The 14,212-nt window shown below is 36.2% G+C and overlaps 1 protein-coding gene across 23 annotated transcripts in view; it reads right to left on the minus strand.

The window, feature by feature from the left end:
• The window catches only part of PTPRM (protein tyrosine phosphatase receptor type M), a 465,145-nt gene that overhangs the window by 174,466 nt on the left and 276,467 nt on the right, over positions 1-14,212 (minus strand). For 12 of the 23 annotated variants that reach the window (XM_087931091.1, XM_087931086.1, XM_087931082.1 and 9 more), the window contains exons 12-14: positions 10,872-11,145; positions 9,801-9,837; positions 128-202 (exon numbers count right to left, since the gene is read on the minus strand). In XM_087931091.1, coding sequence (XP_087787217.1) covers positions 128-202; positions 9,801-9,837; positions 10,872-11,145 — 386 coding nt within the window. The remainder of the gene's footprint in view (positions 1-127; positions 203-9,800; positions 9,838-10,871; positions 11,146-14,212) is intronic. The other 11 variants (XM_087931096.1, XM_026699382.2, XM_087931092.1 and 8 more) reach the window with 1 other exon arrangement.

Below are 14,212 nucleotides of genomic sequence, written 5' to 3' on the forward strand. Positions count from 1 at the left end.
TGTTATAAAAATTCTATAGTGTAATAAATCAGCGACAAGCAAAGAATGATAAGGATGTAAAGAAAACAAGTAAAAATAAAGAAAGATGGAAATGGTAAGATGACTTGTCTGTACTTGAATGTCTGACCTGTTAGTTGATCGTCACCTGCAGCAGGGGCGATGTGAATGTATGGTGTTGTAAGCTGAGTCACGATTATCGCAGCTAAGGCAAAGGAAGATTTCCAGGTCAGCATGCATGGGAAAAAAAAAGCCAGACTGAAGCTAAGCTAGCAAGAAAAAATTGTTCCATTTTATTTGTCTTGATTAAGGAAGGAAGGGAGGGAGGGAGGGAGAGAGAATAGAATATAATACCTTTATTGTCATTGCATTCTACAAAAATACAATGAAATTTGAAAGCTACTCCAGCACTTTGTCCCAAACACCACATCATAATCACACTACAGAGTATTTAAAAATTAAAATAATAATTAAAAACCTAGTCTAAAACCTATCTACCGTGTTTCTCCAACAATACGACCTCCCTCAATAGGAAGACCCAGCATGTTTTCTAGGCATAAAATGAAATTAAGCCTCTCCCCCCAAATTTAGGCCTATTTTAAAACATGCAAAATGGGGGGAAGGGTGGGGGGACTTGCCATTAGGAGCGCCCTGCGGGCAGCAATTCCTCGCCACCAGCTGCTTCTAATGGGCGATCATGGCAGAGCGCGGAGAGCTCCCTATTCCTGCCAAGCACCTTTGCGGCAGACCCAAGACCTTCAGCGCCTGCCACTGTTGATTTCCCTTCTGCCCATGCCACCGCTGCGTTTGGAGCTGCCACTTCCACGTTTGGAGCACCACTGCTGTTTGGAGCACTGCTGCCGTCTGGAGCTGCCGCTTCTGCATTTGGAGCTGCTGCTGCGTTTGGAGCTGCCGCTTCCATGTTTGGAGCGCTGCCGCTGTTTGGAGCTGCCACTTCCGCATTTGGAGCTGCCGCCGCATTTGGAGCTGTCGCTTCCACATTTGGAGCACTGCCGCTGTTTGGAGCACCACCACCATTTGGAGCGCCGCCGCCACTCCAAACACAGCGGCAGCTCCAAACGCGGAAGTGGCAGCTCCAAACATGACAGTGGTGCTCCAAATGGCGGCGGCACTCCAAATGGCAGCGGCACTCCAAATGGCAGCAGCACTCCAAATGGCAGCGGCACTCCAAACATGGAAACAGCAGCTCCAAACATGGCAGTGGAATGGGCAGAAGGGAAAGCAACAGCGGCGGGTGCCAAAGGTCTTGGGTCTACAGCAAAGGTGTTTGGTGGGAGTAGGGAGCTCTCTGCGCTTCGCCATGATCACCCGTTAGGAGCGGCTGGTGGCGAGGCTGCCCGCGGGGCGCTCTAGATGAGGATGCAAGGGGGGGAATTAAGTCACCCCCGAAAAGACGGCCTAGCCGGTTTTTCGGGGCTCAAAAAAATATAAGACCAGGCCTTGTTTTATGAGAAACACGGTAAAACATATAGTAAGTTAGATAGTTTAAAAATGCCACTATAGACTAAATCACATATGCATTGTTTGATTCAAGACAATTATTGCCTTGGAAAAGAAACTGTTTCTCAGTCTATTAGTCCTCATTTTAAGACACCTATAATGCCTCCCTGATGGTAACAATTCAAAATATGAATGTCCAGGATGAGAATGGTCTGTGGAGATTTTTGGTGCTCTAGAGAGGAGTCTGGTCTTTACAATCTCTTCCAAAGAAGAAAGAGAGCAACCAATGATTTTTTGTGCTGTGTTTATAACTCTCTGGAGCATCTTCTTATCCACTACAGAGCATCCAGCATACCACACCGTTACACAGTATGCCAAAATGCTCTCAATGGTAGAACGGTAAAATGGTAAAAGAGGGAGGGAGGGAGGATGCAGAAGGGAGGAAGAAATGCGAAGGAAGAAATGGGGAGGGAAGGAAGAAATGTGGAGGGAAGGAGGGAGGGAGGGAGGGAGGGAGGAAGGGAGGAAGGAAGGAAGGAAGGAAGGAAGGAAGGAAGGAAGGAAGGAAGAAGGTAGTTGTTAGGAATGATTTACACTAATTAATTTCTTCATGTAACTGAAAAATGTCTGGGTACACAATCATGTGAATAAAGGTTAATGTGAACTGAAGTAACTGAACTATACATGGCAGTATTTTTATTATTATAACTGCTGTAAAAAAGATAATCACAAATTTCAGTATGTCTATTGAATAACTAAAAGAGTAATTCATTCCTCAGTCATCTTTGTTCATCCAGTTATGCAGAACCATATAGAGAACTGTAGCCAAGTGAACCACTTTCTGATGTTCTTTGGATACCTTTAAAATTGCTCTATGTGTACTACCTTGAACTATCAGAAGAAAGGCAGAAACTCAATGAAAAATGAATAAAGCAATTTCTTCAAAAATAATGTTTACAAATATAAACCAAATAAATCCATAAATAAAGTTCCTTAATCTACCAGTACAAAGTCAATAGTTACACCCATGTTCGTTACTATATGAGTATTCTTAAATTCAGTGGTCTTTATCCTATATACATTTCTTTTTTAAAAAAAAATCAGTATGTTTCCTATATTAAAAAATATTGTGAATGCCTTCCCACTTTGAAAACTTAGTTGTATCTTGAAATGTTGAACCCCACAGATACAGGTAGTCCTTGCTTTGTGACTATTTGCTCAGTGTCAGTTCGAAGTTATGAACGTGGTGAATGGAGGGATTTATGACCATTCCCCAAAGTTACAGTCATTGCAGTATCCCCACAGATCAGACATGTAATCAAAATTTGAGAGCTTGGAAGTCCATACACACTTATGTCCACAGGGACACTTAATCTCTCCTCACATCTATGCCCTTCCGGCTCCCTGCATTTTGTGGCCCCTGATGTCCTAGTTGAAGACCTTCATTGTCTTCAGGGTCTCGCTGCTGACCTAATATGCCTGGCCTGGCCCTTTGCACCAGGCTTACTTCTCCAAGTCATGCATGGTGGTTTCCTGCTGAGACCTGAGGGAGATGGCTTCACATGCCCAGCAGCTGCTTCACAAAAAGTCAGTGTGAGCATGCCTTGTCAACAGCAGGAGCAAGAAGATAATGAAAGCTAGTTGGGTCAGCAGAATGCAGGGCAGCAGGGGCCTTGGAATGCAGGGTGGTGAGGGCGACTGCAGGTAGGACTGAGCTGGGGGAGCTGTGGCTTATGGGGTAACTGCATCTTTGTGCTGTGATGCTGGGCCAGATTAGGTCTTCCTGGGGCTTTGTGTTATGTTGCTGGGCTGGACTGGGGTCACCTGGGATAACTTCAACTTCACATCACACAGTAATGCTGGACTGGATTGGTTTCCTAGAGTTACAGCAGCTTCATGCCCTAGCACACTGCTGGGATGGGGAGGGGAATTGAGGTTTCCATGAATGCCAAGAAACCCAGGTGGGAAGCAGTTCCAGAGCTACATGGTCCTGGGCTGCTTGTTGCCCCTCAAGTAGGATGCAAGGTAGTCAAAGGGCAGAGATGGGGGAAGCAGGCAGTTGGTGGGAGTTGAAGAGGATCTAGTCCCTTCCCTTGGAAGAACCAAAGTTCTGGACTCAGAGGCACCAAGTCCAAAATAGCTTGGATTGGAGTGGATCTTCAGCTAACAGCCATTGGAATTCAGTCAATGATGGAAATGGGGAATGCCCTGATTGCCATTATTAAGCATATGATATCATAGTTTATGGTGACCTTGTTTACAGACAGAAACTCCAGTCTCAATTACTGCCATAAATCAAGGAGTATTTATAATAAATAAAATTGTCTAGTAGTTTTGGCTCTTGAGCTAAGAGCCAAAAACTGGATAGTAGTACCAGAGACACTTGAATGTATATCTTTGGAGGGCAAACATTCCTGCAGAAAGGGGGGGGGAGTAAAACAGTAGGCATGATCATAGGATTGAAATTTTATTTTTTTATCATACATGCACGGATCACATGCATGTAAAACTATCAGACTCTGATTGCCAAGTCACACCCATCATTTTAATGCTTGTGATTCTTTTGATGGATCTTCCTACCTCTATGTTCTTGAAATATTTTTGCAACAGCAGTTGAAAGGAAGACCAATTTTTAGCATGTTATTAGTAACTACAGGATAAGTTTCTTCTGGTGGCATATTCTTAATATTACATATGTATAGAAATACATATGTATTCTTAAAATTACATATGTATAGAAATACAGGCAATTTTGTGAAATTCATATCTTTCTTAATTTTTTTTTCTGTGTATATTGTGTCTTCCTTTTTCCTGTATGTTTTCAATGTTTTTATGATAATATCCATGGCAATTTCTTCTTATTTTTGATTTATAGATCATCTCTCATATAACATCAAAACTTTAAAACACAAATATAAATAAGGTTAGTAAAAGGCATAATTTAAAAGCCATGTTTCTGTAATAATGATTGTAAGAGAGCTGTGAGTCACAAGTATCTATGAATCTGAAACTCAAATGAAGTCAGTTGGGTGATATACAAATATAAACACTACTACTACTACTACTACTACTATACTACTACAATTTATTATATAAATAACAAGTTGCACTTTTGTTTAAATCTGGTTGTAGACTAATAAAGTACTAATAAGAAAGATTGCAGACAATGTATTTTATAAATATATATATATATATATATATATAAGATTATATATATATATATATATATTTATATATATATATATATATATATATTCAAACTTTTTCCATACTGAATTGTTCCAAAGCCTTTAGACATGCAAAGGATGATGTATTTGATGGAGGAGAGGAGAGGTTAAATGTCAGATTCTGCATTCACAATATTATCATGCTACATCTGAATTCTGATATGGCTTTAAAAAAACCTGAAAATTAAGGAAGATTTAAGTTTTTGAATAAAAACTTAAATCTATATAGAGAAGTTTGATTAAAATTAGTATGTAGCATTACTATGAATGAAGAAATGAGTTTATTCCCTATGTGCAGACATTAAAGTTCAATATTGCTATTTCATAGTATTTTGAAATATCTCCATGTAACTCTAAAACACTGTGATATAGTAACTTGTGTAAGACTGTTGATAAAATACTTAAATAAAATATAATGAAAAACATTAGGTTTCTTTCTATGACTGATATGGATTCTTATTAAAAACAAAGTTTGAACTATTCCAGTAATATCAAAACTATAGTTTCATTTATGGTTTTATTTCTCTGGGACAAATGTGATAAGTGTGGTTGAAAGTTTGTTATTGCTATTTCCGTGAAAATCTGGCTCAGCAACAACCTAGGCTAGAACAAACTAGGAAGAAGATGTACCTATTTTAAAAATACAGAGGGAAACAGCAACACTTTATTATGTTTTATAATATCATTTGGTTTTTTTTAATTCTTATTGCTAGCCTGAAGTGACAACTTTTTTGGTGGAAAAACAAGATATTAATAGACTATAAAAATATAAATCAGTAAATGAAATGTCTGCCCATATTTCTATAAATGTATGGTAAATATAATGTTTAGTAAGTTATACTGTAGAAATTCAACTTATTCAAATTTCCCTTTTATGTATATGTAGCAATCCTAACAAAAAGAGAGAAGAAGCAGCTCTTCCTAAAAAATGAATTTCCATATTCATACTTTTGATGATAGGCCAAATGAAACTAAACCAATCCATTTGGAAGCCATTTCTTTCCTTTTTTTCATTTAAATGGCAATAATTTAAGGACACAAGAAAGCAGGTGTGTCTCTGCACTATCCATTATAATGTATAATTCTTCAATCCTTAGTTATCAACATTTCAGAAAATAAATTTTGGGGACTGTACAATTCATACTTTTCTTCTCAGGAGAAATGAACAAATATGGACAGTGTCCGTTCCAGCTCACCAAAGTCACTGAAGCCTCTACCTGCAATAATTTATTTGAGAAGCTTCATTTCATCTCGTTTATATCCTTGTTCTATCCTGTGTATGATATAACTGATTTCCTAAGCATGAAAGAGACAGGCATGGTGCTCTGGCATTGCAATTACTGCATATAAAAATGTATTTATATATTTAGTTATATATCTCGTATTTGTAGAAGCACTTCAATTATTATGATTGAGTGATAATTGCCCTTACATTGCTGAACATAGTAAACATCTCTTGGCTGTGTGTTAGTGAGTTTTCTCCTAGCTCTGGGACATAAATATTTCATTTCTGCAAATATAATCTGAATTAATCAACATATCATTTGAACAAAAACTTAATAAAAGCATTAATGGCAAGTTGATCTTATACACTGAACAGGACTGTGCCTTGATTCCCAGAACTATCAAATATACGTAGAAGACTAAAGGGCTCTTGTTCCTTTTTTGCCCAATCTCATGTAGAGAAAGTGTTTCCTTGCAATGGACATAATTGATGCAATATTTTTGTTGTCATTATGGCATGAATACCTAAAGTTGCAGAAGTAAAAGCAACCTTTCACCAATTTACTCTAAGCAAGAGCTGTGGTGGTGCAGTACTGCAGGCTAATGTATTGCTCATACCAGGAGTTTGAATCTGAGCAGCTCAAGGTTGATTCAGCCTTCCATCCTTCTGAGTTGGTAAAATGAGGACCCAGATTGTTGGGGGCAATAGGCTGACTCTGTAAAGCACTATGAAGTGGTATATAAGTTTAAGTGCTATTGCTATTGCTAACCTGAAATCGGTTGTGGGGGGAAGCATGAGACAGCTTAAATAAGTTAACATAATTGACTAATGCACAAAGCACACTTGGCAAGCAAAAACAAAGGGGGTGGGAGGGGCAAACAAGAAAGGGACAAGTACCGAGACAAATCAAATGCTATTTGAAAAGATATGTTCCATACTAACTTGATTACTTATCTTTAACATTTCTGCTACCAACATTATATTTTTAATAAGACTAACATACCTATACAAAAGCAGAATAATGTGACGTGCAAGAAATGAAGATTTACATAGCAAGTAAGAAATATGTTAATATTCATTTCTTACATTTAAACAAATCTTTATAATAAATAAAGAGCCAATTTAGTATAGTGTTAAAGGCACTATGCTGAAAACAGGGAGACAGTGAATTCTAGTTGCACTTTAGGCACAAAGCTGGCTGGGTGACTTTGAGCCAGTGAACTCTCTCAAGTCTAGGAAGGAGGTAATGGCAAACCTCATGAAAAAAACCTGCCACAAAAACTGCAGGAAGTTGTTCTTGCTAGAATAAGATTACTTAAAGGTCCACAAACACACAAACACCACCAACTGCTAAATGTTACTAGTATTTTATATACTTTGCAAGCACAAAGACTGGAAACTTGAATGCTAGGCACAGTGATCACTAAGTGAAAATCATGTGAAAATGATCAGCTTATGATTTTATTCCCCCTCTGGTTGTTAAGTGAAGTATTGTCATTGCTATTTGAAAGATCATGTGACAACAACCAACTACTTAACATCTGCTTTCTCTATTAACCCTGGTTGTCACAAGCCTCTCGCTAAAGTGCATAAATAGCAATGATTTGATTGTGAGATGCTGTAATGTTCATAATGTTGAGGACTTTCAAAAAAGTAGAGGAAGCTCTTTTTTAAACGTCAAATGGTTGCTATATGAGGCAGTCAGAAAACGAGGATTATCTATTCATCAAAAACTATTATTCAATTTCTATTTCTATTTAAGTCACAATATAACCAGATAAACCCCTTTCAAAATTCAGCTGGAGAAGACATATTAAATAAAGTTTCTTGAGAAATCTTATGTTGTCCCAATTGTTTGTTTATACACACTCTTTCCAGAAAGCTTTCTTCTGTTTCCCTTGCAGAATTAGTTATGGTCAGAATATTACCAGGATATAGTAAAGAATAAATATTAGTAAGATTTATGTAAAAATAATCTGTATTGTAACACAAAAAATGGTATTTATGTCAGGTGTCAATGCTCTTTCATAGGTCAAATGCCTATTCAGACATTATTTGTATTGTGAAAATGTATCACAGGGATTAAAAATACAATTAAAATATTTTAAATAATTGTATTAAAAAGATAACAATTGGCCAACTGTAGGAATATAGTTTTTGCTGAATTATTTTGAATCTTATGAGATTTCAGTCAATTTCATATTTGTAAGTAAAGTCTGAGGTCAGGGGACGCCATTTACTGGTGTGTACATTACAATCAATAGGACAACAAATAGATAGCAAGTGGCCAGCCTTCATTCAAAAACATGGCTAAAAATAGTTCTTGCCTTAAATATTGCCATTCTGGAAGAGAATTGCCAAACAAGTGCTACATATTGGGCCCCAATCCTATATCCCTGAGAAAAGCCTATAGGCTTTTCAAAAGTTTTACAGAATACTCACAAGGATGCTTTTATAACATAAAATGAACTAGCATATGTTTTAAATTAAAGCTGAATCTTATCTTTTCCCTTTCACTGTTTGTTGCTATGGTACCAACTTCAGTGCAGAAAAGATTTCTTGTTTTGATAAGCATAGGGATAAAAAAGTTCAGCTACCAAAAGATGAAACAATTGGTAGAATCACTTCTAAATAAAAAACAGATTACAATTGTTAATATTTCATCTATTTATAATAAATTGGACTGAATTATTCTTTTTGATTAATTATTTAACTCTGCAGTTAAAAAAATTTCATTTGACTAGGAATAATAGATGGAAGAAACTTCATTATTCTTCATTATCATCAGTTGTGCTCTTTGTGCTAACATTTTTATGGATTATATAATCATGAAGAATACCCAAAATCAATTAATTGCCTATATTTCTCTATAAAAATAAGTAACACCCATATAATCATGCCAAAATAACATATGTTATAATTATAAAATAAATAGCATCAGCCATGCTGTTTGAGATGTGCTAAAAGAAAAGAGAAAATTGCACATACAACAATTCATAACTTGGGCTTTCTGATCCCATTTATCCTAAGAACATTTCTCTGGAAATGCCTAAAAAGCCAACTTTCAATTTTGCAGCACAAATCAGCGAATTTTTTTTTGCAGCACAATCTAAGGAATTGTTATAAAAAGTGTTCATAAAGCTTTGCAAGTCTTTCCCTAAATTGTTTGTTGGAATTATAGTTCTATAGATCTATTTTTACAGAATGTTCCAGATGGTGTGGATTACTCTCTATTTTATGATAGAGTCTAGCTTTTCTAGCATTTGACCAAAATTGTCAAAAATTAATTTGAAATTTAAATGCACCGTTATAATATTACGCTTTCATTGCTGTTGTTAAAACAGTGATGTTCCTAGTATCCTAGATATATTGTGCTAGCCATTTCTCATACATAACAGCACTTAGCAATAGCACTTAGACTCATATACTGCTTCACAGTGCTTTACAGCCCTCTCTAAGTAGTTTACATAGCATATTGCCCCCAACAATCTGGGTCCTCATTTTACCAACCTCGAAAGGATGGAAGGCTGAGTCAACCTTGAGCTGGTGAGACCAGAATTGCCAGACTGCTGGCAGCCAGCAGTCAGCAGAAGTAGCCTGCAGTACTGCATTCTAACTACTGCACCACCATGGCTCTATAATAATAATAAAAATAATGCTTAACGGGCAAACAGCAGCATCAGAAAGCCGCAAATGGAATGGAAAAAATCAAATGCATATATACTATAGGAGTATGGCTTCTATATTAAATGAACCCAACATTTCCATGTCTTATACGTTTAAGTAATCTATATGTAATATCATGAAAGGTTTTTCTAAATCTATTTAACAATGTGTAAATAATCTGCTACAGATTTAAAGCTAGTAAGAACTACACAATAGGCGCATACCTTTAGTAGCCACTCTGACGCAGTCAATTTTTGTTTCCTATAGCAGATAAAAAAAGAAATGATTATAGCAGATAAAAAAAGAAATGATGATTTACATCTAGAAAAATAACAAAGTGTTTGGTTTTGGGGGGGGTGCCAAACCACTATTATGATCAAAAGCCACATTGATTTTATTTAATATTCTCATGCTTAACAATTGTGTCTCTAGTGTAGTTTATTTCCCTGTTAAAGTTAAATGAATGAAAACGTACTTGGACATGTAACATCAATACTTTACTTAACATTAAACTAGAACATGAATGAGATATTAGCCATTATATATTTTTTTCCTTTTGACAATATGTTGACCTTGGGATATTTTCTTTTCTTTACAGTCAGTTAGATAGTTCAAGGCAACATACCTGAACAAAAATCAATGATATCTCACATTTCTGCACTATCAATGCATTATAAGACATGGTCCATTATGGTATTTGGCAGAAAATATTTCTCTGCTGTCAAGGGAAACAACTGAAGCTTTTCAAGAGATGAAGGGTTCTTGTAGGTATGCCCAGAAAATGGAAAACAATTCTAGATTCTGTTAGATAAAATATGATCTGCAAAGGAGGGGCCTTTTACATATTTTTGTACTTTGGCTTAATTTGCTTTGTTTGTTTTATTATTTGAAGGAAAAAAAGGTTTAAAAGTTTGTATCAACACAACCATGAGGAAACGTTTAGGCTGAAGTAGTGAGATAATATAGTTGAAAAAGCCAAGGAGCAGCTAATGAACAATTTAGTAAGGGAGATTGAAAAGAGTATAAATAAGAAAATTTTGAGCAGAATTTTCCTCCTATTTTTTCCATTTATATAACTATTGAATTTTCCCCTGTTTTATTTCTGTTCCAAACGATAGCGATTAGATAGGTAGATTAAGTGTATATGTGTGTGTGAGAGAGAGGGGGGGAAGTGGGGAGAGAGAGAAGGAGGGAGGTGGGGTGAGAGAGAGAGAATGAGAAATTATTTTCATTTTTGGCATAAAGTAGGACAGCATGGACTGGATACAACACTAGAACTGTGCTCTCAGGCTTACCCCATTTGCTCGGCTGGCAGCTTGAAAATAAATGCTGTAACTTTTATGAGGAAGAAGAGGAGTATTCCAAAAGCCACTGTAGGTTTTGTTGTCACCAATAGTAAAAGGTTGAGCCATTTGAATACTGTGGGCTGGAAACTCAGCTGCAAAATAATACTGGGAATTCAGAATTGAAGCATTCTGGAAATGAATTGGCACAGGGTAGCATTTCAGGATTTCTGTGGTTTTCTTGGTTCTGCGAGGGCGTTCCTCCTCAACAACTATTTGGTAGACACTAGCAAAGGTTGAAAAGACAAGAAATGAGAAAAAAAATTGGGTTATTTTAAAATCCTTGATAAAAACCCCAAGTCTTAAATCATATGAACTAAAATTTATGATAAATAGTTGCATGTTTATAACATACAGCTTGGACATACAATACAAAATACAATAGGTATTTATGTCTTTTGTAGGTCTGTAAAGCAAAGGACAGCTAAAATAAGATCATAAGCACAGTCACAATTTCACTTAACCACCACTTTATTTAATGCCCAAGTTGACAAAATGAATTATGTTTGCTAAATGAGGACTACCTATATTATCCTCATTCAACAACCCAACCCCATTTTTAAAGATGAGCTCTATTAGTTGAGGGAATTCCTGTTTTATTAAACCTGATCAGTAAGAGATGCTTAATTGTTCATGAAAAAATGGGATGTTTTGAATCTCCCAACCTGCAGGCAATAATTCAATCTTTCTTCAAAAACCTGCATACTTGCATTGAAGCATAATTAACTACATGCAACATGTAGTTTGACCCAGAAGCATAATTAAATAAGACATCAACGGTGTTGATAATGTATTCAATTATTTAGCTTCAGAACACTGAATGACTTAAGAAAATGAAAATAAAGAACATTAGGATTTGGTTCAAATTTGAACATGAATTGACTTGATATATTGCTCTTAACAATATAGACAAAATACAGTTATCCTTTCAACGTTATACTTCTCTGAATTACAAGATTCAGTCTGCAGTTTAAAAAATGTGGAAAGCTGAATGGAAAATATCCTTCAGGTAAGGAGAGGCAGGTATGCTGCGCTCTAAAATATGTGAATTCATACTGAGATACATTTGAAACCCAAAATATCTTTTCATCTTTTCCCTAAAAAGACAAATTAGATCTACGACCAACCAGACCTCAAATCTATTTGCTCTTTAATAATTTAAACACTGAAAGGTCACAAAGCTTTTTTCTGCTCCCCTTTATCAACGTCCAAGTGGTAATGAAAAATTACTAAATCGTGTCTGCTGTTCCATTTTCACACAAGACTGTCTTCCTGATGTAAATTACCACCTTATAAGCATCTAGGTCAGTGTTAACTTCACTTCTATGAGTTATATGTTTTAAATCTGTTCAAAGGAGTTGGAGTTGTTAATGAATGTTACAAGATATTTTGAGTTACATTCATAACAGTGAACTCTCTTTTTAAATCCTATTAATGGACATACTTTCTGGTGAGATATATATTAAGAAAATATGGCTCTGGAAACCATTGAACCATATCTCTATATTTCTTTTCTACTGTAATAATTTCCCAGATGACTAAAGTTGCACTAGCTCTTTTAGCATATTTAGCATTTTACCTTTAGCTCTGTCCCCTATAGTTGGTAACGACTAGTGGAGTAAAATCCGCAGGGAATTTTTCTCCTTTTGCAATGATTAATAGAAGTGTGCTAACAAATTCTAATTCATTATGAAGCATTAATTTATCTAGAGCAGGGGTTCCCAACCTGGGGTGCTTGCACCCCTTGGGGTGCCAGACAATATTCTGGGGGGTGCGAGAAAAGTCCAGGTAATTATATTAAAGACTAAAGTAACCATCTTTTTTTGATAAAATATTATTTAGAATTCGCATAATTTATCCTTGAGCAAAATATAAATTTCAGGGGGTGCGAGGTTCGAGTGAAATTTCTTTAGGGGTGCAGGGCGAAAAAAAGGTTGGGAACCACTGATCTAGAGTAAATATCTCTCCATGAGTACTTAAAATATAACAGCACAGAAACAAACATTGGAAAGAAAATAATTCACCAGTATCTTATTGATTTTCAGACAGTCTAGATTTGGCATATCTTGTGAAAGATTGCATGAGACCAAGGGAAAAATGACTTCTAGGCTTCACAGAGGAGGAAACTAAAGTGATGGGAAAGTAGCCTTCACTGTATATGAGTGATGAGCTTCAGGGATACTGGCAATCTATTTCCCAATCCACGGCATCTACTATTAGAAGCAACTACATTACCTTTAAAATGATAACAGTAGCCCTGATCTAGATTTATAGATCTTGTTGGTTACTAATCTTCCAGTACAATGTGAAGAAAATGTATTTTGCTTTTCAGAAAATTGCAACTGATTGAAATTTTCTTTCCCAAGCAAACATATCTTTGAGATGGTTTATTACTATAATAGCCCATTATTTTGCACTTCACCTCTTTATTTAATAATTGTTCTTTTTAAAAAAATCAACACAGCCTTATTTGGAAGGGCAGTAGATTCCCCCTCCCCCTTTAAAGATTGATTTAAAGAGTTGACTGGATTATTCAAGACTAAACAAATCCTGTCATGACTAGAAATAAACATTTAGTCTTCCTACCCTCTTAAGTCTTTGCAACGTTCTAACCAGGATGACCAACGATCAGGGATGCTATACTAATAGTTCAGCAGTATCGGAAAGAATGCATTCTGCTCTCTTGTTCAAAATAACTCTTTCAAACCTGGTATTAGGAAATTGGCCTTCAAAGCTGTTGATTGTTAATTTCATGTTATTACTTGATTTTTTATGCCATCTGTATTACTTTATCAGTAACTCAACATAGTGAACATTCATAATACTCCTTTCTCTTCCTATTTCCCCCACATAATCCTGTGAGGTGAGTTGGACTGCAAGAGAATGGCTGGCTCATGTTTTTTTTTTTCATGTCTAAGACAGGACTAGAACTCACACTCTCTTGGTTTCTAGGCCACACCCTTAACTATTACACCACACTGACTCTTACAGATGATGCTCAATTCTCTATTTGAAGTTGATGGTGCCAGAAGTAGGTTTGCAAACGAAGATCTGATTCCTCAAAATTATCCCTGTTGCAGCCAATCATGTTCACCTTCCTTTTGTAACGTATTCACCAGCCAATGGAATTAAGTTGATCCTGTTCATTCAAACTGAGGGGGCTATAAATCTCTGAAGTAAGCCAGATTATTATTTTTCCTCTAGTTTCCTGCAAACGGAGTCCACAAATAAAGCCAGAAAAACTGCCCATATAGCCTTATAGCAGGAGAAAATAAAAGATAGCTTAATTTCAT

Source organism: Pseudonaja textilis, chromosome 3, assembly GCF_049901715.1.
Source record: "Pseudonaja textilis isolate UNSWEBS1 chromosome 3, rPseTex1.2, whole genome shotgun sequence".
Taxonomy (NCBI): Eukaryota; Metazoa; Chordata; class Lepidosauria; order Squamata; family Elapidae; genus Pseudonaja; species Pseudonaja textilis.